The sequence below is a fragment of the Chanos chanos genome, chromosome 14, assembly GCF_902362185.1.
Source record: "Chanos chanos chromosome 14, fChaCha1.1, whole genome shotgun sequence".
NCBI lineage: Eukaryota > Metazoa > Chordata > Actinopteri > Gonorynchiformes > Chanidae > Chanos > Chanos chanos.
The window spans coordinates 420,001-445,000 of record NC_044508.1 but is presented as its reverse complement, the minus strand read 5'-3'; the positions used below and the strand labels follow the sequence as shown (position 1 = coordinate 445,000).

Below are 25,000 nucleotides of genomic sequence, written 5' to 3'. Positions count from 1 at the left end.
GGTGAATGTGACTGTTCCTCACCTGATGTTATAAAGATGCTGGATGATCAGATCCCGCTCGCTGCGTAAATTCTGCATGACTCTCCTTGTGTTACTAACGTAAGCGTCACAAACATTCTCCCAGTGTGGAACTAGATATTCCGGGATTTCCTATGGACAGATCAAATTTACATGAAACAGTTAAACTTCCACATAAGTGGGAACCGATAAGATGGTAAAGAGAGCGAGAGAGAGAGAGAGAGAAATACTGTCTCTGTATCTACCCTGGGCAGAGGCTCGTTGACATAAGCCCAGTTGGCAGAGCCTGGTGTGGAGATGGGAGCTTCTTCAGGAGGGCAGGTGCCAGCAGAGACTTTTGATACAGACATCCTTCTGGACTGACCCAGAGCCCCATCTACAAGCCACACCCACACACACACACCCAAACACACGCACACACACACACACACACACACACACAAACACACACACACGCACACACACACACACCATAAAACCATCAGCTACCAAAACAAACTGAATACATGTAAATTTAAACAAACTTGTTATTCACTAAAGAACTCTGGCAGGTCTGAAACAGAGTCAGTTCAGTGGTAAATATCAGAAGTTTGTTATTCACGTCTTCGTAATTATGTTGCTGACCTGTGGCTTCTGATCCTGGCTTAACTGGTTTACAGTGCGTCTCCTCCTCTTCCACTGACTCTGCATTCTGAGCTCTGTTGTCTTCTGCCTTATCTACATGAGTATTGGGTCCTACAAATTCAAATGAGGAATGAGTGTGTGTGTGTGTGTATTTCATGGCATGGTCTTTTCTATGACTCCCTGACCTAATGTCGGGATGTTTTAAGGTGTGGTAAAATTTGTTTAATTGAAAAGTATCACACTGAACTGTATTGACCTTGATGCAAAGGAATGTCCTTCAGGGAACGACTGTTGGACTTTTTGATGTCACTGCTGTGCTCGGCTACAGTGTGTGTGTTTACCTGCTGTGCTCGGCTACAGTGTGTGTGTTTACCTGAGAGCCCATCAGTGTGTGTGTTTACCTGCTGTGCTCAGCTACAGTGTGTGTGTTTACCTGAGAGCCCATCAGTGTGTGTGTTTACCTGCTGTGCACAGCCACAGTGTGTGTGTTTACCTGAGAGCCCATCAGTGTGCGGGACTAAGCTAGATTCTGTATTTATTGGCTGTGGAGGCTGGTTAAGGGGTGGAGCTGTGATGGAGGTGGGGTCTGAAACAATGATTCTACCATCCTCTGGAACTTCTGAAACTGACCAATGGCACACCCAGTTAAAGCAAAACCAGTTAAAGCAAACCCAGTTAAAGCAAAGCCAGTTAAAGCCTTCCCAGTACAGCACGGCCAGTTAAAGCAAACCCAGTTAAAGCCTTCCCAGTGCAGCACACCCCAGTTGAAGCACGGCCAGTTAAAGCAAACCCAGTTAAAGCAGGCAGCGCTTGCGATACGGTGTTTGAGAATTAGGCCTGAGTGACATTATGATACCTGTGCCAGTGGTAGTCATGGCGTCGCTGAGAACGGCTTCAACCGTCCTGCAGAGGGCGTCCTCCTCCACCTCAGCCCACACCCTCTTCAACACAACCTGTCTGCTGGACAGCCACTTCTCCAGCTTGGGCCAAGTGTCCTGAAACTCTGCGATTCTGTAAAGCGAACAACAAATTACACAAAGCGTCTGATTAGACCTCTCATGGTCACTTCAGCATCTGACCACTGTGAAGGTAGAAAGACTAGAAAATCACTACATTTGATGAAACTGACCAACTACAAGTCAAACTCAAAACTCTCGACGGTCACTGGTCAACAAATGCAATCAGTTCACACACATATCTGGAGTTATTCTAGTCATGGTGTGGTTCACACAGTTACAGTGCCTCACAGAAGAGTTGTGCTAACCTGTGCTGAATCTGTTGTTTCTCTGTGCTCACGTCTGACGGTGGGAGAACCTGCGCCCCTGGACTCACCACCTCCTCATTCGGATTAGAAATCTTCTCTTCATCTGACACACAGTGTTAACACAGTCACCTTTATCAGCCGTAGTACACAGTGTTAACACAGTCACCTTTATCAGCCGTAGTACACAGTGTTAACACAGTCACCTTTATCAGCCATAGTTCACAGTGTTAACACAGTCACCTTTATCAGCCGTAGTACAGTGTTAACACAGTCACCTTTATCAGCCATAGTACAGTGTTAACACAGTCACCTTTATCAGCCATAGTTCACAGTGTTAACACAGTCACCTTTATCAGCCGTAGTACAGTGTTAACACAGTCACCTTTATCAGCCATAGTTCACAGTGTTAACACAGTCACCTTTATCAGCCGTAGTACACAGTGTTAACACAGTCACCTTTATCAGCCATAGTTCACAGTGTTAACACAGTCACCTTTATCAGCCGTAGTACAGTGTTAACACAGTCACCTTTATCAGCCGTAGTACAATGTTAACACAGTCACCTTTATCAGCCATAGTACAGTGTTAACACAGTCACCTTCATCAGCCGTAGTACAGTGTTAACACAGTCACCTTTATCAGCCGTAGTACACAGTGTTAACACAGTCACCTTTATCAGCCATAGTACACAGTGTTAACACAGTCACCTTTATCAGCCATAGTTCACAGTGTTAACACAGTCACCTTTATCAGCCGTAGTACAATGTTAACACAGTCACCTTTATCAGCCATAGTACAGTGTTAACACAGTCACCTTCATCAGCCGTAGTACAGTGTTAACACAGTCACATTTATCAGCTGTAGTACAGTGTTAACACAGTCACCTTTATCAGCCGTAGTACAGTGTTAACACAGTCACCTTTATCAGCCATAGTTCACAGTGTTAACACAGTCACCTTTATCAGCCGTAGTACAGTGTTAACACAGTCACCTTTATCAGCCATAGTTCACAGTGTTAACACAGTCACCTTTATCAGCCATAGTACAGTGTTAACACAGTCACCTTTATCAGCCATAGTTCACAGTGTTAACACAGTCACCTTTATCAGCTGTAGTACAGTGTTAACACAGTCACCTTTATCAGCTGTAGTACAGTGTTAACACAGTCACCTTTATCAGCCGTAGTACAGTGTTAACACAGTCACCTCTATCAGCCGTAGTACAGTGTTAACACAGTCACCTTTATCAGCTGTAGTACAGTGTTAACACAGTCACCTTTATCAGCCGTAGTACAGTGTTAACACAGTCACCTTTATCAGCCGTAGTACAGTGTTAACACAGTCACCTTTATCAGCCGTAGTACAGTGTTAACACAGTCACCTTTATCAGCCGTAGTACACAGTGTTAACACAGTCACCTTTATCAGCCGTAGTACAGTGTTAACACAGTCACCTTTATCAGCCGTAGTACAGTGTTAACACAGTCACCTTTATCAGCCGTAGTACACAGTGTTAACACAGTCACCTTTATCAGCCGTAGTACAGTGTTAACACAGTAATCACCTTTATCAGCTGTAGTACAGTGTTAACACAGTCACCTTTATCAGCTGTAGTACAGTGTTAACACAGTCACCTTTATCAGCCGTAGTACAATGTTAACACAGTCACCTTTATCAGCCATAGTACAGTGTTAACACAGTCACCTTTATCAGCCGTAGTACAGTGTTAACACAGTAATCACCTTTATCAGCTGTAGTACACAGGGCAGTGTAGGTAGCCTAGCTGCTCTGCTTCATTTGATTGGCAAGTTAGTAAGTTCTGGGTTAATTTTTTAATACAATGTAATCACTAGTTTGAGGGGAAGTTTCAGCACACAGGTGACTGGATTTGCACGGAATAATAATGCACGCTGAATTTAGTCTCTCCTATAGTAAATACAGAACCAAAATATGAACCAAGTAAATACAAACAGGAAAAAGTAAATATAAACAGGAAAAAGTAAATATAAACAGGAAAAAGTAAACATTTCAGAACTCACAGTTGTGTTTGGCAGCTCGCTTCAGAACTTGCTCATCAGACATGTCCAAAAACACAATCAGATCCAATGCTGGCGCTGGAGGCGTGGCCTCTCTCGGGACTGGCCTATTAATGGTCAGGCTTGACCTGCAGCTCCGCCTCTTCTGAAGGGCTTTATCAGGGTCAGTACCAGTCAGCGCCCTCTCCAGCAGCTTGGCCTGCCTCACACTCACTGGAAACCCGTCCAAGATCCAGCCCGCGCCAGCAGGGAGCCTCCTGCTCAATTCAATTTGATTCAATTACATTTCACTGCATTTAGTTTAATATGATTTAATTCCATTTAATTGGTGATTCAGAGCAGAGGTGCTAAAATCCAGTCCTGGAACACCAAGATCCACCTGCCTTTCCCGTAAAACAACTACACATGGGCTATGGGCGAACAGTCCTTTTAGCTTAGGAAGGTTCCTAACTGGGTGAAATGACCCAGAGGTATCTAAGTGGCAGCCATGATAAGAGCTGGTCGAATTCTCTAAATTCTAAGGAAAGGTGCTTCAATACTTCCGTTCCTATCTCCTTTAGCATAGGGTCCACTGGACCATCCTTTACCAAAGGAAAGGAGATACAGCTGTCCCACAACTCCATTCAGCCGTTCACAAAAACTAATGATCAACATGACCGACAGGAGATTTTAGCCAGATGACAGGTTTAATTCAGTGGTGTGAAACTTAAGAATGATTGTGACAGTGTCATGATGAAAGAGTAACTGTGATAAAAAAATACGATGAAATGTGAAGCATTAAAAAGGGAAGACGAGGGGAGAGCGGCGTGAAATCAGAAGGGAGGAAACGGAGGACGTCCAGGGAGAAGAAGGAGAAAAAAGCGAGAAAAAGGGACGAATGGCGTGTAAAAACGAGTGGATTACAAGGGAATCTACAGGGAAAATGACTCGGACGACGGATGGAGGACTCATTCCTGATTTATGGAGTAGCAGAAGTCGCCACCAATCGGGTGAGAGCGTTCCTTCTTTGTTTCTCTTTTTCGTGAGCTTTTTGGGAATTTACCTGGTGCTACTGGATTTTTCCCGTTCTTGTTTGGCCAAACTTGAGTTGTTCTTTTTTTAATCGAAGATTGAACGAACTTGTGGACATACGGACTCCCCGCCGCTCACAACACATTTTACCCATTGGACTTACATAAGACACATGGCTTGTTTGGTTGATGAATGTGGATTTATTTGGGTTTCGTGTTGTTTTTTCATATCTTGTCAAGGGATTATTCCGTGGAATATTATATTAGTTCAGCTTCACAGAGTGCTGTGGTGTCATTTCAGGGTTTGTTTTTTGTTAATTACTGTGCAAAAGGGGTACAAAATCTCTAAAAGAACCCGGGTTTTTTTTTTATAACGATTAGATAGATATCTAAGCACTGTCTGATTGTTATATGATGAAATGTACAGTAGTAGATTTGTAGGCCTAACATGTTATGGTTTTCTTGCATAGATCTAACAATTATTTCCATACAATCATACTAATTGAGATTCATGTCGATAAATATGAGTGGACAGGAGGGTGAGTGTGAGCAACCGTTCTCAATGTGACGACCATTTCATTTCACTTTAGACACTGGTAGCCTATATTTCTTTTCTTATTCCAATTCCAACCTTGGTAATGAAGTAATATTTTTCATGGGGTTTTACACCACGTTTATATAACCTGAATGAATCAACATGGTAAGAATCCACAGGGCAGAGTATCTATGACGCGTTTTTAGTGGTCCATCTTCGGACATTGTAGTTTCACCACTGCAAACCCACGTCAATGACATCCCCGTTGCATAATTACGTAGCCTAGTGTAAGTGCAGTCGGATTCTCTTAGCACTGTGGTTGTCTTATGAATGAAGTCCTTATGAATTTTGCTTCACAATTTTCCTTGACCACATGGCGTTTTCCATCAAGGTCAAGGAAAAGTGGTGTGGTTAGAAAAGGACATAGGATGTAATGTTTTTGACTACTTGACCGCAGGGAAGGCCTCTGACTGGCTGAAGAGCACACACACCTGTTTTCCAGGTAAAAATCAGCATCTAATCGAGAGGTAAAAACAAAAGGCAGCAGTACATTGGCTCTCCAAGACTGGATCTGGGCCCCTCTGATTCACAGGGCTGCAGGCAGCAGGCTGTGAGATATTACAGTGTTTCAGTATCACATGGTGTGGACACAGTAATGAGCTGATCATCTGTATATTAGAGATGTATATGAGTACAGTATGTTACCTGTATATTAGAGATGTATATGAGTACAGTATGTCATCTGTATATGAGAGATGCATATGAGTACAGTATGTTATATGTATATTAGAGATGTATATGAGTACAGTATGTTATCTGTATATTAGAGATGTATATGAGTACAGTATGTTATATGTATATGAGAGATGTATATGAGTACAGTATGTTACCTGTATATTAGAGATGTATATGAGTACAGTATGTCATCTGTATATTAGAGATGTATATGAGTACAGTATGTTATCTGTATATTAGAGATGTATATGAGTACAGTATGTTATATGTATATGAGAGATGTATATGAGTACAGTATGTTACCTGTACATTAGAGATGTATATCAGTACAGTATGTTACCTGTATATTAGAGATGTATATGAGTACAGTATGTTACCTGTACATTAGAGATGTATATGAGTACAGTATGTTACCTGTATATTAGAGATGTATATGAGTACAGTATGTTATATGTATATGAGAGATGTATATGAGTACAGTATGTTATATGTATATGAGAGATGTATATGAGTACAGTATGTTATCTGTATATGAGAGATGTATATCAGTACAGTATGTTATATGTATATGAGAGATGTATATGAGTACAGTATGTTATATGTATATTAGAGATGTATATCAGTACAGTATGTTACCTGTACATTAGAGATGTATATCAGTACAGTATGTTACCTGTATATTAGAGATGTATATGAGTACAGTATGTTATCTGTATATGAGAGATGTATATGAGTACAGTATGTTATCTGTATATGAGAGATGTATATGAGTACAGTATGTTATATGTATATTAGAGATGTATATGAGTACAGTATGTTATATGTATATGAGAGATGTATATCAGTACAGTACCTTATCTGTACGTTCTGATATCCGATAGCAATGGGAGGCAAATATTTTTGGATGGGAAATATTCTCAAAAATCAACTTGGGGTGCTATAGGAGTTTGATGTCACCTGATAGCGTCGACAACAATGTCAATGAGCAGTTCATCAGGAATAGCTTCTCCTTTCCGGAGAATTCTCTCCACTTCAGCTCCACGCTCAGCACGCACAGACAGCTGGGAAACAACAGGTTCTGGATATGTGTCAGGCCAAAGAGATAGTGTATGTGTGTGTATATGTGTGCATGTCATATATATGTGAAATATATGTGTCTACTAGACAGGTGTTTCTCCTACAGTGTTTGGTTTGAGATCAAAGTGTGTGTGAGTGTGTTTACTTTAGCCACGGGCCCTTGTTTCACTGTTTCTGGCTGCAGCATCTCCTGTGTGACAAGACCTGGCAAAACAAAAACACAGGAGACCACTCAAACAACCTGTCACTCTCTAACAGCACTAACACAACACTCCACTGAAACACAAACACACATAAGACCACTCAAACAACCTGTCTCTCTCTAACAGCACTAACACAACACTCCACTGACACACAAACACACATAAGACCACTCAAGCAACCTGTCACTCTCTAACAGCACTAACACAACACTCCACTGACACACAAACACACATAAGACCACTCAAACAATCTGTCTCTCTCTCACAGCACTAACACAACACTCCACTGACACACAAACACACATAAGACCACTCAAACAACCTGTCTCTCTCTAACAGCACTAACACAACACTCCACTGACACACAAACACACATAAGACCACTCAAACAACCTGTCACTCTCTAACAGCACTAACACAACACTCCACTGACACACAAGCACACATAAAACCACTCAAACAACCTCTCTCTCTCTGTCTCAAACAACCTGTCTCTCTCTCACAGCACTAACACAACACTCCACTGACACACAAACACACATAAGACCACTCAAACAACCTGTCTCTCTCTAACAGCACTAACACAACACTCCACTGACACACAAACACACATAAGACCACTCAAACAACCTGTCACTCTCTAACAGCACTAACACAACACTCCACTGACACACAAGCACACATAAAACCACTCAAACAACCTCTCTCTCTCTGTCTCAAACAACCTGTCTCTCTCTCACAGCACTAACACAACACTCCACTGACACACAAACACACATAAGACCACTCAAACAACCTGTCATTCTCTAACAGCACTAACACAACACTCCACTGACACACAAACACACATAAGACCACTCAAACAACCTGTCTCTCTCTCTCACAGCACTAACACAACACTCCACTGACACACAAACACACATAAGACCACTCAAACAACCTCTCTCTCTCTGTCTCAAACAACCTGTCTCTCTCTCACAGCACTAACACAACACTCCACTGACACACAAACACACATAAGACCACTCAAACAACCTGTCTCTCTCTAACAGCACTAACACAACACTCCACTGACACACAAGCACACATAAGACCACTCAAACAACCTCTCTCTCTCTGTCTCACAACATTAACACAACATTCTACTGACACACAAACACCGTTCAAACAACCTGTCTCTCTCTCTCTCTCACAACATTAACACAACACTCCACTGACACACAAACACCACTCAAACAACCTGTCTCTCTCTCTCTCTCTCTCTCTCACAACATTAACACAACATTCTACTGACACACAAACACCGTTCAAACAACCTGTCTCTCTCTCTCTCTCTCTCACAACATTAACACAACACTCCACTGACACACAAACACCACTCAAACAACCTGTCTCTCTCTCTCACAACATTAACACAACATTCTACTGACACACAAACACCGTTCAAACAACCTGTCTCTCTCTCTCTCTCTCTCTCTCTCACAACATTAACACAACACTCCACTGACACACAAACACCACTCAAACAACCTGTCTCTCTCCCTCACAACATTAACTGATACACAAACACACTGAGCTGAACTTTTGCATTTACGTCAGAAAACCACACACAATAATTACACACAGACACAAATGCATTACTTCTACTGTGACTAACACAGACCCATTGTGACTAACACAGACCCATTGTGACTAACACTGATCCACTGTGACTAACACAGATCCACTGTGACTGACACAGACTCACTGTGACTAACACTGATCCACTGTGACTAACACAGACCCATTGTGACTAACACTGATCCACTGTGACTAACACAGACCCATTGTGACTAACACAGACCCACTGTGACTGACACAGACCCATTGTGACTAACACAGACCCACTGTGACTAACACAGACCCACTGTGACTAACAAAGACCCATTTAGAGCTGTAACAATTTCAAATGTTGCTGTACAATTAATTGTCTCAGAAATAATTGCAATGAACAATATAATTGTCTCTTTCGGTCAAATTTTTTAAATATTTATTTATTTATTCATTTTTAAACAAATTAAAGTTTTGAATTAATCCCAGGATACATCTTTTGGTTATTTCACTGTTACGTGACCCAGATAATGTAATAACACAAGTACACAGCCTATGAAGTAAACCACGCCTCTTCATTATCGCAATCCAAAATGACCCCAAAACGGTGAAATCGTGTTACGTTTTGAAACAAGCTCCATCTCGCGTCATTTATTCTGCCCCTCTCTCTACTGAATGTAAGCTACTGTCACAGTGGGTATATCTGCCACATCTGGTGTCAAACCGATGCTGTAGCTAACAGCAGCCTGACAGTCTAATCCCTCCCTAGATGACCGACTGTCCAATCGTAGTTTAGCTGAACTCAGTTAGGCTTGCAGACTCCTCACATTTTGACAGGACCGTGTAAACCAATGTATAAGTATCAGTTTAATGTTAAGGGCATTTCTCAGAGGTACATCACTGCTTCTCATGAAACTGCCCAATTCTGTTTGGATCTCTAACTTTCGAAGGCCAGCTTGACTTTGCAACTGTAAATCAATGTGGGTGGGGCGTCCTCTGATAGGACAGCTACTGTTCTGTCGCACTACAGGGTGCACGCAGGCATTGGAAACGTGTTTGATGGATGCAAACAAAAGTGTCACCATGCTTTGACCCATCTCATTACAAAACACTGATTTAACTGTGATTCAACAAAGAAACTATGATCACATCGAAAACTGAGGTTGGACAATTATTAAATAATTGTTACAGGCCTAGATCCATTGTGAGTAACACAGATCCACTGTGACTAAGGGTGCTTTCACACCTACCCTGATTGGTCCGGACCTTCAGACTTTTCAGTTTGGTCCGAACCAAAAGAGCAGGCTTGAAAGGTGCCTCGGACCACGGTCCGGACCAAAGGACCAAAATTTGGTCCTACCAAAAGAGGTTGTCTCGGTCCAGTTCGTTTGCAGTATGAAAACACTTTTTTTGGACGGACAGAGTTTCGGACCAATTAAGGGAAGTTGAGGCAGGCTATCGTCACTCATTAAACAACAGAAGAAGAAAAAGAACCAGCAGAATGAGTCGCGGTGGCAGGAGCAGACGAAGTGTTTAATTATTCAATTTGGTCCAATGAGGAAATCAAAAGCTTGAGAAACTTGAGAAAACGCATAAAAATGCCAAAACTTGTAACTTATTTTCTGAGAGGATTAGAGAGAGGATGTGAGAGGACGGGAGAGCGATCCACTGTGACTGACACAGACTCACTGTGACTAACACTGATCCACTGTGACTGACACAGACTCACCGTGACTAACACTGATCCACTGTGACTGACATAGACCCACTGTGACTCACACTAATCCACTGTGACTAACACTGACCCACTGTGATGGACACAGACCCACTGTGATGGACACAGACCCACTGTGATTGACACAGACCCACTGTGACTAACACTGATCCACTGTGATTGACACAGACTCACTGTGACTAACACTGATCCACTGTGACTAACACTGACCCACTGTGATTGACACAGACTCACTGTGATTGACACAGACTCACTGTGACTAACACTGATCCACTGTGACTGACACAGACTCACTGTGACTAACACTGATCCACTGTGATTGACATAGACCCACTGTGACTCACACTAATCCACTGTGACTAACACTGACCCACTGTGACTAACACTGATCCACTGTGATTGACACAGACTCACTGTGACTAACACTGATCCACTGTGACTGACACAGACTCACTGTGACTAACACTGATCCACTGTGATTGACACAGACCCACTGTGACTAACACTGATCCACTGTGATTGACACAGACCCACTGTGACTAACACTGATCCACTGTGATTGACACAGACTCACTGTGACTAACACTGATCCACTGTGACTAACACTGACCCACTGTGATTGACACAGACTCACTGTGATTGACACAGACTCACTGTGACTAACACTGATCCACTGTGACTGACACAGACTCACTGTGACTAACACTGATCCACTGTGATTGACATAGACTCACTGTGACTCACACTAATCCACTGTGACTAACACTGACCCACTGTGACTCACACTAATCCACTGTGACTAACACTGACCCACTGTGATTGACACAGACTCACTGTGATTGACACAGACCCACTGTGACTGACACTGATCCACTGTGATTGACACAGACTCACTGTGAGTAACACTGATCCACTGTGACTAACACTGACCCACCGTGATTGACACAGACCCACTGTGACTGACACTGATCCACTGTGATTGTCACAGACTCACTGTGACTAACACTGATCCACTGTGATTGACATAGACCCACTGTGACTCACACTAATCCACTGTGACGTGACTAACACTGACCCACTGTGACTGACACAGACTCACTGTGACTAACGCTGATCCACTGTGACTGACACAGACTCACTGTGACTAACACTGACCCACTGTGATTGACACAGACCCACTGTGACTAACACTGATACACTGTTATTGACACAGACCCACTGTGACTAACACTGATCCACTGTGATTGACACAGACCCACTGTGACTAACACTGATACACTGTGATTGACACAGACCCACTGTGAATAACACTGATACACTGTTATTGACACAGACCCACTGTGAATAACACTGATACACTGTGATTGACACAGACCCACTGTGACTAACACTGATCCACTGTGACTGACACAGACTCACTGTGACTAACACTGATCCACTGTGACTAACACTGATCCACTGTGATTGACATAGACCCACTGTGACTCACACTAATCCACTGTGACGTGACTAACACTGACCCACTGTGACTGACACAGACTCACTGTGACTAACGCTGATCCACTGTGACTGACACAGACTCACTGTGACTAACACTGACCCACTGTGATTGACACAGACCCACTGTGACTAACACTGATACACTGTTATTGACACAGACCCACTGTGACTAACACTGATACACTGTGATTGACACAGACCCACTGTGACTAACACTGATACACTGTGATTGACACAGACCCACTGTGACTAACACTGATACACTGTGACTGACACAGACTCACTGTGACTACAAAATCCACCCTTGCACACACAGCTTATCACAACACTCCATTAACACACACACACACACAATAGCTCTCAATATAAGCTTGCTTCACCAACACGAGGTAGACACACCTGAACGCAGGGATGAAGACGATTCCGACTCTTTCTCTGCAGATTCTGTGTCTTTGAGAGGAAACCCACAATGCTCCTCACACTTCTGTAGGAGAGATAAGAGCTCAGATTCAGGATGGTGGAGAGAAGAGACCAAAACAGGACATCTCACTGACTCAGTATTAACTGAACACTCACACACCACAATCACCTCTCCACCCAACTCAACAACACTCAACACTCTCACTCACACACCATAATCACTTCTCCACCCAACTCAGCAACACAACACTCTCACTCACACACCATAATCACTTCTCCACCCAACTCAACAACACAACACTCTCATTCACACACCACAATCACCTCTCCACCCAACTCAACAACACAACACTCTCATTCACACACCACAATCACCTCTCCACCCAACTCAACAACACAACACTCTCATTCACACACCATAATCACTTCTCCATCCAACTCAGCTACACAACACTCTCATTCACACACCACAATCACCTCTTCACCCAACTCAGCAACACAACACTCTCACTCACACACCACAATCACTTCTCCATCCAACAACACTTAACAGTCTTACTTATTGATCTTAAATAATTCCTCACTCACACACTCTAACACCCCCCCCCAATCTCTTTACACACAGAGGCCAAGAGACCACTGGTTGCCTCCCTCCCCAGTGCTGTGTCAGTGTAAGTCACTCTGAGGACAGAATTCAGCTGAATGTCTGAATACAAAAGTGCAGTATTAGTCTGAGAGACAGAGCACTGTGAATTATCAGGCTGCTTTTCTAACACTTCAGGAGGCACTCACCTCCCCCTCCTCACTCCTCTCCTCCTCACTCCTCTCCTCCTCGCTCCTCTCCCCAGCCTCATACGCTGCCAGCGCCTCCTGGAGCAGAACTTTATCTGAGAGAACGCGGATGCCTCGGACTGAGAAAAAACCCAAGTTATAAAACCATGGTGCAGGACAGAGGGCATCCTGGTCTTGTGACCCAGGGTTAGGAGCACACAGTCAACGGACAGGACAGCCGAATATCTCACAGGATCATCACTGCACGGGCAGATGAAACATACTACAGGGTACATTATAGCATATTCTACTGGAGCAATGGAAGAATAGAGACGGTAACTCTCTGATGGGTTCGACATACCCTGAGCGATTCTGGACAGGCAGGTAGTTTTGCCAGTGAAGAGTTTTCCCACCACGCAGGCTCTGAGGGTGAAAGGAGGGAATTTGGGTGGAGGAGTGCAGGGTTTGGGGGGGCTGACCAGGTCCTGCAGGCGACTGATCACATGACCCAGGATGTTGTTGTTGAGTGGGAGAGTTGTGTTCTCTTCATCCTCTGGCCACTCCCATTCCCCTGTCATGGACTGACACACACACACACACACAGACACACAGGTACACAGACAAACACAGACACAGACAAACACACACGCATACACACACACACACACACACACACACACACACACACACGCACACACACAGACACAGATAAACACACACGCATACACAGACACACACACACATACACAGACACACACAGACAAACACACACACATACACAAACGCACACACACACATACATACACACACACACGCACACAGACACACACACCCAAACACACACATACACAGACAAACACACACACATACACACACCCAAACACACACACACACGCACACACACAGACACACACACACACATACACACGCGCACACACGCACATACCTTTATTTCTGTAGGCCTTTGGTGTTACTACATTGTTTTGGTGCATAAGACAATGCTGTACTCACCACATACTCCTCATAGTCCTGGTTGTTGAGGATCTCCAGTTTCTCCAGTTCCTCAGCCTGTTCTGGAGCGACTCCATTAGAAAAAGACAAAGCTGGTCTCGCATATAAGGGCTTCGCACTGAAGAACAACTCCTTCCACTCACGCATCAACTTCACAGGAACAAGACTGCACACACACACACACACACAGACACACACACACAAAAACGCACACACACACACATACACACACAAACAAACAAATAAAATGCACACATACACGCACACAGACAAAAACACACAAACATGTGCATGCGAGCACACACACACACACACACACACACACACAAATACACAGTTAGAGAGGATTAGTGCGACCGACAAATACTGAAGTCAGTAATTTTCTACTTTAATGTAGTCTGTAAACTTGACTATAATGACATCTGTAAACTTTAACTTTAGTGTGATGGGATATGTAAACTTTACTTTAATGGAGTATGTAAACTTCACTTATATGAAGTCTGTGCTTTAACTTTATTTCTTCCCAGGCCTAAAGAAAAAAAGTTGTTCCTTTTCAGACAATGCCAATTTCAGGGCGTTTTCAGATGTAAAGTTCGATTGCTTTGGTCTGCAGCAGGGAATCAGCTGTTACAGCGTCGCATAGTGATGCAGGTCCGGTTCGGTTTCATTAAGTCGTTTGCATTCATCACTTTGGGCAAATGAGGCGCGGCTGTGACGGGAAAACGATGTGCTGATGCACTGGAGTCGCTGAGGGCGCACATCAAGGCGCTTCAGGGGGAGGCGCGCATTAACCCTCCTGAACTGTGACTCGCTCATCAGCCGAAAATATTTCAGAAGATCCATCAGGTCTGTGACACGGCCTACGCCTGTTTAGCACTGATGTGAACAGAGAGGGCAAGCGTGAGCTCTTTTCTTAGCGTAGCTGAAGTCATTTTGAGCCAGTTGCTAAAGCGCGAGTAGATTTCCGTGTTCCTGTGTGTTGTCGAAAGTTGTGAGCTTACACGGCCATCCGACCAAATCTCGATGAGACGCTGCACCTCCTCGTGAGTCCGCGTCCGTCCGCGATTCATCAAGCTGCATGTCGTAAAAACTAAAGAAATGAAAGGCTTACGATCCTACCCATAATTCAATGCCCTCAATTCCCATCATTCATAGCCATTGGATAGTTTCAGTCCTGGGTGGTTCGGGTTGCTTTCTTACCAGAGTTCGCAGGTGAAGCGGATCGAGACCACCTCTCTTTGGGGGTCTCAGGCCGATTATTTTGGTGCAGACCTGAGCACGATTAATGCATTCTGACCTACGCAAATGAACCGAACCAAAGGGTCAAACGCGCTACGGTTCGATTCAAACGCGCTACGGTTCGATTCAAACGGACTAAAGGCTGCAGATCCGAAAGCACCCTCAGATTCACACATCAAAGATTTATCTGATATTTGAATTTGATTCTCCAAATCCTTCTCTTAAAACCTCACATCACATACAGTTTGATGCAGAGATACTGTCTTGTGAGTCAGAGAGTATTTAATGTGATGTTTGATATGGAAATCACTAAAGCCCTAACAAAGCACTGGCACAATCAGTCACAATTCCTTCCAAATGAACAGTAAAGAGCTGTTTATTCACAAATCAAACTTTAAATAACACAGATAAATAATAACAATCATAACTTCATAACTATAATAACATGCATAACATTAGTCTGAGACCAGCAGTCTTGGCCATTTCATACGTACTTGTCCGTGAGGAGCCGGTACTCCCCTGCTTTAGTTGCCAGGTCCACGATTTGTTCCAGAATGTTCTTACAGATGTCAGAGTGTTTCCTGTATCGCTGGAGGGCACGTTCAGCGGCTGTTTTGTTGTGTAACTCCAGTTCTCTTTGCCTCTCCTCTGCGTGCTCCAGATCTGCATGCCGGGCTAACGCCTGTTACAGCAGGCAACAGATTCAACTCAAACTCAGAGTTTCATTCAATAAATTACCATCGTGGTACAACACAACACACTTTAATGTTTCCCTCCCTAGAGCGGATGTTGTCACAGGGTGGACGTTGTCACAGGGTGGACATTGACACAGGGTGGATGTTGACATTCTGAGACATTATTGTTTCAGACTGATGATAGAGACAGTTCAGTACTCTTAGGACTCCATTTTTGTGTGACTGGGTCAAATGTTCACACTACATGGGGTATTTTCTCACTATATATTTTTAGCCAATAATCACCAAAACACGGAGGATTAACTCACTGCCTCGCGCTCTAAAGCCTCATGGAAATTTTTCAGTCGCTGTTCCCGGTACTGTTCTTCACGGACAATCCGATTTTGCCTCAGAACTTCCTTCTGTTGTCGGACCTGCAGGAGCTGGGCAGCGATCTTCCGCTCCTGCTGGGACAGCCGCGTCAAACGCTCCACGAGCTGCTCCTCCCGCAAATTCTCCTACGGGGCAATTCCATTAACACACACAGCTAACACACAGACACCGCTAATGCTACACACAAACACCACTAACACTACACACAAACACCACTAACACTACACACTGACACCGCTAATGCTACACACAAACACCACTAACACTACACACTGACACCGCTAATGCTACACACAAACACCACTAACACTACACACAAGCACCACTAACACTACACACTGACACCCCTAACTCTACACACAGACCCTGCTAAGGCTCACCGATACAGCTCACACTACACTTTCTGTTTATATGACACTCACGGATAAGGCTAACGCTATAATGTGTGTCTATATTAGAGTCACAAATGCAGCCCACACCACTCTCTCTGTCTGTATTACACTCTTAGATACTGCAAAGACATTATATTGTCTGCAGCTGCTAACAATGACGCAACTTGCATTTTTCTAACAAGCCCACCTTGTTATATAAAACAGTGTTTTCCAGTTTTAATGGCTATGGTAAGGGTGTAACGGTACAGATATATGTACCGAACGGAACGTCCTGTACCGTTCAGAACAGGACGTTCAGTGCGGTGCGCGTTGCGATCCGAGTGAATATAGTCTTGCTTTAAACAGGCACGCTACGCGCATAAATCCTTTATGCTCCGATGCTCAGTCGACCGAAACGTTAGCGAATAAAGTAATACTTGACAAGATACAGTGTGCCCTCTCTTCGTCATTTCTGTGTGCGGAACTAAAATTAAAAATGCGCTCAGTGATGCAGCCCTGTAAGTATGGCAACTGTTGACTTTTTCTTGCAAAAAATAAACTTAATTTGTGGTGATATTCAAATTAGCCTATCAAATCAACCTGCCTGCACGCTCTCCGTCTCTGCGCCTGAGATTAATCAGGATGTGCACCATTTAACTCAATTTAACCCTCTCTCTCTAGACGTGCTGTCCAAGTTGGTGCACTCTGCCAAACCAGCCTCTTGCCTGCTCAATCCCCTACCTGCTAAACTTTACTGAGAGCTCGGCCCAACAATACTTAACCCTCCAAATATGCCACTTAAATCTGGCATTTTCATCAAATTCTTCATAACACTGGTTTGTGAAAGTCTTCCTCACAGACTTTTAGTGCATGAAATTAAAGACCCCCAGGCAATTAGCTTATTTTTGCTTGGACCCCAGAAATGCTGCTTGCGTTGTATCTTATTATTTATCTAATTACCCTCAGAAACACTTTACGTTTTTTTAGTAGGTTACAGCAATATTAACTGACATTCGTTTTTTTTTTTTTTTTTAAATAATCCCTGTCCGTGGGTATGTGTTTTTTTTTTATGAAAGAAAGGTGTGTGCCTTTATGTGCACTCCTTATGTGAACAGTTTGCCACTGTTTACAAGTTTGTACAAGTTCATATGTTTACAAGTTAAATTCATAACAAATTAAAAGAAATGTTTTGCATGTCTTTTTTCACTGTCCCGAAAACGTACTGAACCGTGACTTTTATGTACCGTTACACCCCTAAATGTGGGTTATGATTTAAATTTCAGAGTTTGTTTAAAGCTGTGCAAAAAATGTGACCCATGAAAACTGCACAGTCATAAAGCCCACATAAAGTCTCCTCTGTGTTATCTGTCAATCGCACAGTCATAAAGCCCACATAAAGTCTCCTCTGTGTTATCTGTCAATCGCACAGTCATAAAGCCCACATAAAGTCTCCTCTGTGTTATCTGTCAATCGCACAGTCATAAAGCCCACATAAAGTCTCCTCTGTGTTATCTGTCAATCGCACAGTCATAAAGCCCACATAAAGTCTCCTCTGTGTTATCTGTAAATCGCACAGTCATAAAGCCCACATAAAGTCTCCTCTGTGTTATCTGTCAATCGCACAGTCATAAAGCCCACATAAAGTCTCCTCTGTGTTATCTGTAAATCGCACAGTCATAAAGTCCACGTAAAGTCTTTTACTTTTTACTGAGGATGTGAACTCCATGTGTGATGTGAGTGTGAGGGCCCACTGGTCACCTCCTGAGCCTTGTGTGTGATGTGAGTGTGAGGGCATATGCTGGTCACCTCCTGAGCCTCGTGTGCACGTAGCTGCTCTATGAGTGTGTGTCGTCGCCGCTTCTCTCTGTGCTCTCGTGCAGCCGTGTCCTCCTCCAGACGCTGACGGATTCTCTGGATGTACGCGCTGTTAGCATGAGCTAACTCCTCAGCATTCAGTGTATGGGGAGAGAAACTACTGCTGAGGGTCACACACACACACACACACACACACACACGTTGATATGTACTCTAGATGCTAGATTTTAGTGTTGTATGGAATCATATGAAATCCATACCCAAATGCAGAAGCTCCACAGCCTGCAGGTGAGAGCCTCTTTCTGGTCTTCTCAAACTGGGCAATCTCCTGACGCACACTCTGCCAGATGAGAATTCCCTTCAGAACGCATGGCTGCAGACTACACACAGCTCAACAGGACCCAGAGCGCAGGGGTTCTGTCATGATTCATAAAATGATCTGAAATCCTCTACATTAATCAAGGAACCCCATAGAAACTACATGATGGCTTACATGTCCTTCAGTAAAGTGAGTGTGGTGTGTACTCTAAATGTCCTGGTTTAGTGACTTTGTTATAACTTGGTAATGTTGCATAAATGTCCTGTGTAGTGGCTTTGTTATAACTTGGTAATGTTGCATAAATGTCCTGGTGTAGTGACTTTGTTATAACTTGGTAATGTTGCATAAATGTAATGGTATAATAGCTCTATGGTAAGTTGATGATATAATGCATAGTGTAAATGCTGCGCTGTAATGACTCTGTAACTAGTTGATAATACAACGTATAGGGTATACACTGCAGTGTGACGACTCTCTCATACGTCGGTGATAAAGTGCATAGCCTAAGTGACCTTAGCTTCCTGTTGTTTGTGGATCTGCTGGTGTTTCTCCAGAGCTCTGGTGGTCTGATTTGGAGGAGGTTTGGGGATTTGGACCACTGCCGACTGAATACGGGCCATGAGCTCATGCTGCTTTCTCTGTGCTTTCCGGTGCTGCAGTCGATAAAACAATGCTATAGTCAAAAATGCTGTCATGTAATCAATATGATATGCCTAATACAGGGCAAACACTTCCCTCACTAAAAAAAGCTGTCACCTTGTCTATGTCCTTTAGTCTCATTCCTTCAAAAACCTTCTCCCGTTTCTGCTCCTCCTGTAGTTCCACCATGAGGGACCTGCTGTATGTCTCCTGACCTTTCTTATCAAACCTCTGAGCAATCCTCTGCATCTTCAAATCTGCCTCACGCTTCACAACGGTTTTCAGTTGCTACAAAGATAAAAAATAACAAACAAATTTAACAATCCATGTACCCATTCCACTGTACTGAAGACAGTCCACAGCTTAGATTCCAACCATCTGTAAGAGCACTACTCTTTCATCACAAATTTAGTCTGAAACCCTCACAGCTAAAATAACAGACAATTTATAAAAGGAAATAATAACAAAACCAAATTAGTCTACCCTTGGGAGAAGTGTAGCATCAAAGGACATCTGACATTACTTTTACGCGCAGTACAAGGGTCATCACCGTCACTGACAGTATGAGACATGGCTCTGAGTTCAGAGGGGTGTTATACGGACAATAATAATTCATATGAACGTTATGTATACATCTGTGTTGTTGTTCTACAAGTCATAAACAAGATCTGTTAAAGCCACTGCAAACTGTTGGATCTTAAGCCCTGTGACTGTTATAAATGCAAAAACTGCTGAAATGGCAATATCCATTGGTCACCTCTGCGTAAATGTCATTCTCTAAGCGGTGCAGACGGGCAGTAGCGGCCGGCAGCATGGTTAGCATTGCGGTTCCAGTGAGGCCGGACCTTTTCTTCCTCTGCAGGGTAACGAAGAGCTGATAGAGCAGCCGCGTGGCGGCGCCCTGCTCGCCCTGTATCAAAGCACGCGCGGTGCCCACGTCAAACGGTATTCCCAACAGCTGCAACGTGGGCTCAATCCGTGTGAAGTTATTCAGCTTTGCATTAGCCGTGCTGGTAGAAACCGAAAATAATAATAATAATAATAATAATAATAATAATAATATAATAATATAATAATAATAATAATAATAATGTTGTCTGAAATAAAGCTAATTAACCCGAGTTTACATAGGAATTTACTATTAAAATAATTACTCGTGTTCACAAGAAACCAAAACAAGCAAAACCACAACAATGGCAATGGAAGAGTTTCCAGTGTCACTGTGACCGTTTCTTTCCCAGGTCAGTGACAATTTGTTAAGAGCCAACCCAACCTAATGAAAGGTGTCGACTAGCTGACTGACCTGCTTTTGGAGAACTGGTCGAAGTCATCCTGGAGTTGGTACTTGTTCAGAATCTCACCAATCAGATATCCATTTGCAAAATCTCTAGTGATCGAGCAAGGGTCTGCAGAAAGAGAAAAATATATCTTATTTGATCATTTATTATTTCTCAAGACGCTTGCTACACAACGGTTTTTAGACTTGGCATTGTCCGCCATATTATGTCAGGATAAGTTTAAAACAGCTAGCAGTCAAATTGCTAATATAGCTTTTCCATTAGCATCATGCAAAACACTTGCTCTCTCTTACCGACGACTTTAGATAACCGGAGTTCTGAATTCAGCCATCGACAAAGTATGTCCGACATTTTAACATGCAAATTCCAAACCGCGGTCAATAAACTCAAAACAAACGAGTCAAATGCCAAAGTTTGTGTTTAGCATCCTCATATTGCTCCCCAGGAAAACGTAAGACACCCTACTTGAGCGTGTCGTTGTCAAGGCAACAGTCAACTTAGCAACCATGGAATTTGAGCAGGTTCGCAAGCGCCGCGTCAGGAAGACGGAAGACGCACTACCTCTCTCTCTCTCACACACACACACACACACACACACACGTTCCTCTGTAGGACCAAAAGTAAACTAAATCCGAGTCCTCTGGATCATGTTTCAATTACAGCGTAAACAGACTGCTATGTTTCAATACCTGTGTGATACAGTCATCATACGGAGAAAATATGAGATACATGACCGAGATAGAGATCACGGAGCATGTCATTCAGTAAAGAAACGCGCACACATCACTTCACTTCTTTTTATTGGCGATGATAAAGGAACTTCTTGGCTGTCCAGTTGAAGACTGAACATGGTAAAGCACAGCTTCAGTTAAGAGTGTTAAATCGATCATACCCAAGTATGGAGGTGCTGGGTGAATCACAGAACACACTGTAGCCAGTAATCATATAGAAATCTTTGTTTATAATTTCAAAGTAACATGCAGACATAGAATATATTCAGTGTGTTAGCATAACACATAAAATCTTTAATATGTCATAGTTAGTATTTAGTGTATTCAGCTAAATGTTAACATTTACAATAAATTACATGCAATGGAATGGAAGCACAGCACAGGAGAAGTCCGCTGGTTTCAATGACAAACTGCATCAGACAATTTAAGTTCAGCTCACATGATATTTTGATTATTGGTATTATACTAAGAGCAAAACAATTATAATACACCACTTAGTATTATATATATATTTTTTGTCTAAGGAAGGTTAGTGTATTGAAGACTGGCTCTTATATGAACCATCTGGGACGTTAGTGTCCAGGACAGTAAAGGTTCGAGAGAGGAGGAGACGAGAGCGTCAGCAAGAGTGATGTCACAATCCAGTCTCAGCATGGTTCCAATCTCAGCATGGTTCCAATCTCAGCATGGTTCCAATCTCAGCATGGTTCCAGTCTCAGCATGGTTCCAGCGGAATGTTCAGTTTCCTTCTGACTCAGCGGAGGCCTCAGCCCCCTGTGCACAAGGCACTTCCTTTTGGAACTTTAGAGTGCTCACTCCCTCACTGAATATTTTCTCTGACTTCCTGTCCAAAGATCAAAAACAGATACCTTGGCCAAAATAAAGCCAAATCTCATGCCTCTCTTTTCACAGTTATGAAGACAATGGCGAGGTTCGACACAGAATAGCATACTAGTTTACGTTTAACATTAAAATATGTCAGCAGGTTACTTAGGAAAAAGTTCCAATTTATACAACTGCAAAGAAAAACATTTTTAGTCATTACAACATAAAATCTCTCTCACAGTAGTGTACAGAGTCTCAATCAGTCAGGCTCATAAAGTGTAAGAATGCCAATATATCCAAAAACATGTGATCATCTGTCTTCTCACCTTCTGTCTTCTGGGACATTCCTGTTCTGCACCCACCCTGTTTAGTCTACTGTGTTTAGACTACATTTAAATACAAACACCAAAACACACGCTGGTACACACACACACACACTCTCGTGTTTTTGTAAACCTGAGTAGGCAGAAAGCACAGAGAGAGTTTTTGGGTTAGTGGTTGAAGCAGACACAGGAGCTCAGGGGGAAAAGAGAGACATTTAGTAGCAGGTCAGCGTTCAGCCAGGCTGCCTCCAATTTACTTACATCAAAAGACAGATTTTAAGGGTAAACCTCAGAATTGAACGCAAATATCACTCTTTAGTTTTCTGATCATTTTTTAAGTCGGTCTGACTTCTTGACTCTGTCAGTTAAAACTGTAAACTGGTCAAATTGAGTAAGAGAACATTCACCAATCCTTTTGCTACATCAGATGAAACTCAGAGAACCAGCCTTGGCCTCGGTGACCTGCAGAGAAAAGTGCACAAGTTTGACGGCCTGGTGAAGGTTAAGGCAAGTCCAGGGGCTTTGGTTCATGTTATCTTCCAATTATGTTGAGTTCCATGAATAACGTCCCATACAAACCAACAGTGATGTGACTCTGAGATGGAACCTTTGTCAAGGCATCAGTTTGAACAGATTAGACTATGGAAATGATCTGGAAAATGTATTCCCCATCTGGCTAGTTCATAATCTACGAATTGTGTGTGTGTGTGTGTGTGTGTGAAATTGTTGAGCTTATTCAAATAAAACGATGGCATCTCATTTGTCCATTATGGACAAAAAAGACACAATATGACAAATAAAACTACTGTGTTTTTTGTGAGAAACAGGCAGCATGGTTACTGAGTGACACAGTCAGCGCTGGAGTAAGTGGTGTTGTGTGTCGTGCCACGCCCTGACAACCCACAATGCTGTGCGTGTCATCAGTAGTCGTGAACATTTTCAGTGACGTCCAGTCTGAGTGAAGCGGGCCATGGTTTACCCAAACACACACTCTGAACAGGTTCTTAGTGCCCACGTGAGGAGGGCAGGCGAGCATAGCGCCATCTCCAGCTAACTTCAGGATTTTCCAGAGAGGAAGTTGTGGAACCAGGTGTTGGATTGCTGCTGCTCCTCCTCTTCGGATGCATCAGGGAGAAGGAACTGTGAGGAGGTGACGGAGGTGGGGCTTCCCAGTGATCCACTCAGGCTCTGCTCCTCTGGAGAGTCCTGTCTCCAGGAGCACTGAGGTTTATACCCAGCAAAGCCTCCGGGGGGGGCGGGCTCTGGGTCGGCATCAGGAACCACGCAGGGCTGCATCTGGGGCCGGTAACCCCCGGCAACAAGCTGAATGTCTGGCTGGGCGGCGTCTGCCCCACAGGAGGAGGAAGAGGAGGTCTGGACCCCTGTGTAGGTGACATCAGTTTGGGTGGAGCTGATGGAGTTGGTGGAGGAGCCGGACGAGTCGGGCGGGTGGGGGTCATCCATGACATGGTTGTAGTAGCGGAGGAGAGGAGGTTCGTCCGAGTCTCCATCCACGGGCTGATCACCGTAGCCTTCAGCTTCATCAGAGTCTTCCTCAGGAATCACCACCAGCCCATCCTTACTGGAATCCCAGTCTGGACTCTCCACAATCTGAAGCATACTGGGGGGAGATGGCTTCACATCCAGAGTCCCCTAAAGAGACAAACACTTTACAGTAACTACAGAGAGAGAGATACACACACACACACACACACACACACAGTCCCCTAAAGAGACAAACACTTTACAGTAACTACAGAGAGAGAGAGATACATATACACACAAACACACACACACACACACACACACACAGAGTCCCCTAAAGAGACAAACACTTTACAGTAAC

At 43.5% G+C, this 25,000-nt stretch overlaps 2 protein-coding genes across 2 annotated transcripts in view; both read right to left on the bottom strand.

Annotated features, from left to right (window-relative positions):
• spef2 (sperm flagellar 2) overlaps positions 1-21,626 on the bottom strand; it is a 44,542-nt gene extending 22,916 nt beyond the window's left edge. The window contains exons 1-21 of the mRNA XM_030791702.1: positions 21,569-21,626; positions 21,281-21,383; positions 20,735-20,987; positions 20,095-20,265; positions 19,851-19,991; positions 19,280-19,359; positions 19,011-19,179; positions 16,770-16,958; positions 16,261-16,448; positions 14,528-14,693; positions 13,878-14,097; positions 13,538-13,656; positions 12,725-12,809; positions 7,443-7,501; positions 7,178-7,281; positions 3,944-4,197; positions 1,907-2,009; positions 1,499-1,653; positions 643-735; positions 264-394; positions 23-150 (exon numbers count right to left, since the gene is read on the bottom strand). Coding sequence (XP_030647562.1) covers positions 23-150; positions 264-394; positions 643-735; positions 1,499-1,653; positions 1,907-2,009; positions 3,944-4,197; positions 7,178-7,281; positions 7,443-7,501; positions 12,725-12,809; positions 13,538-13,656; positions 13,878-14,097; positions 14,528-14,693; positions 16,261-16,448; positions 16,770-16,958; positions 19,011-19,179; positions 19,280-19,359; positions 19,851-19,991; positions 20,095-20,265; positions 20,735-20,987; positions 21,281-21,383; positions 21,569-21,626 — 2,969 coding nt within the window. The remainder of the gene's footprint in view (positions 1-22; positions 151-263; positions 395-642; positions 736-1,498; positions 1,654-1,906; positions 2,010-3,943; positions 4,198-7,177; positions 7,282-7,442; positions 7,502-12,724; positions 12,810-13,537; positions 13,657-13,877; positions 14,098-14,527; positions 14,694-16,260; positions 16,449-16,769; positions 16,959-19,010; positions 19,180-19,279; positions 19,360-19,850; positions 19,992-20,094; positions 20,266-20,734; positions 20,988-21,280; positions 21,384-21,568) is intronic.
• Positions 21,627-22,166: 540 nt separating this feature from the next.
• lifra (LIF receptor subunit alpha a) overlaps positions 22,167-25,000 on the bottom strand; it is a 14,102-nt gene continuing 11,268 nt past the window's right edge. The window contains exon 18 of the mRNA XM_030792000.1: positions 22,167-24,807. Within this exon, the coding sequence (XP_030647860.1) occupies positions 24,211-24,807 (597 nt within the window). The 3' untranslated portion in view covers positions 22,167-24,210. The remainder of the gene's footprint in view (positions 24,808-25,000) is intronic.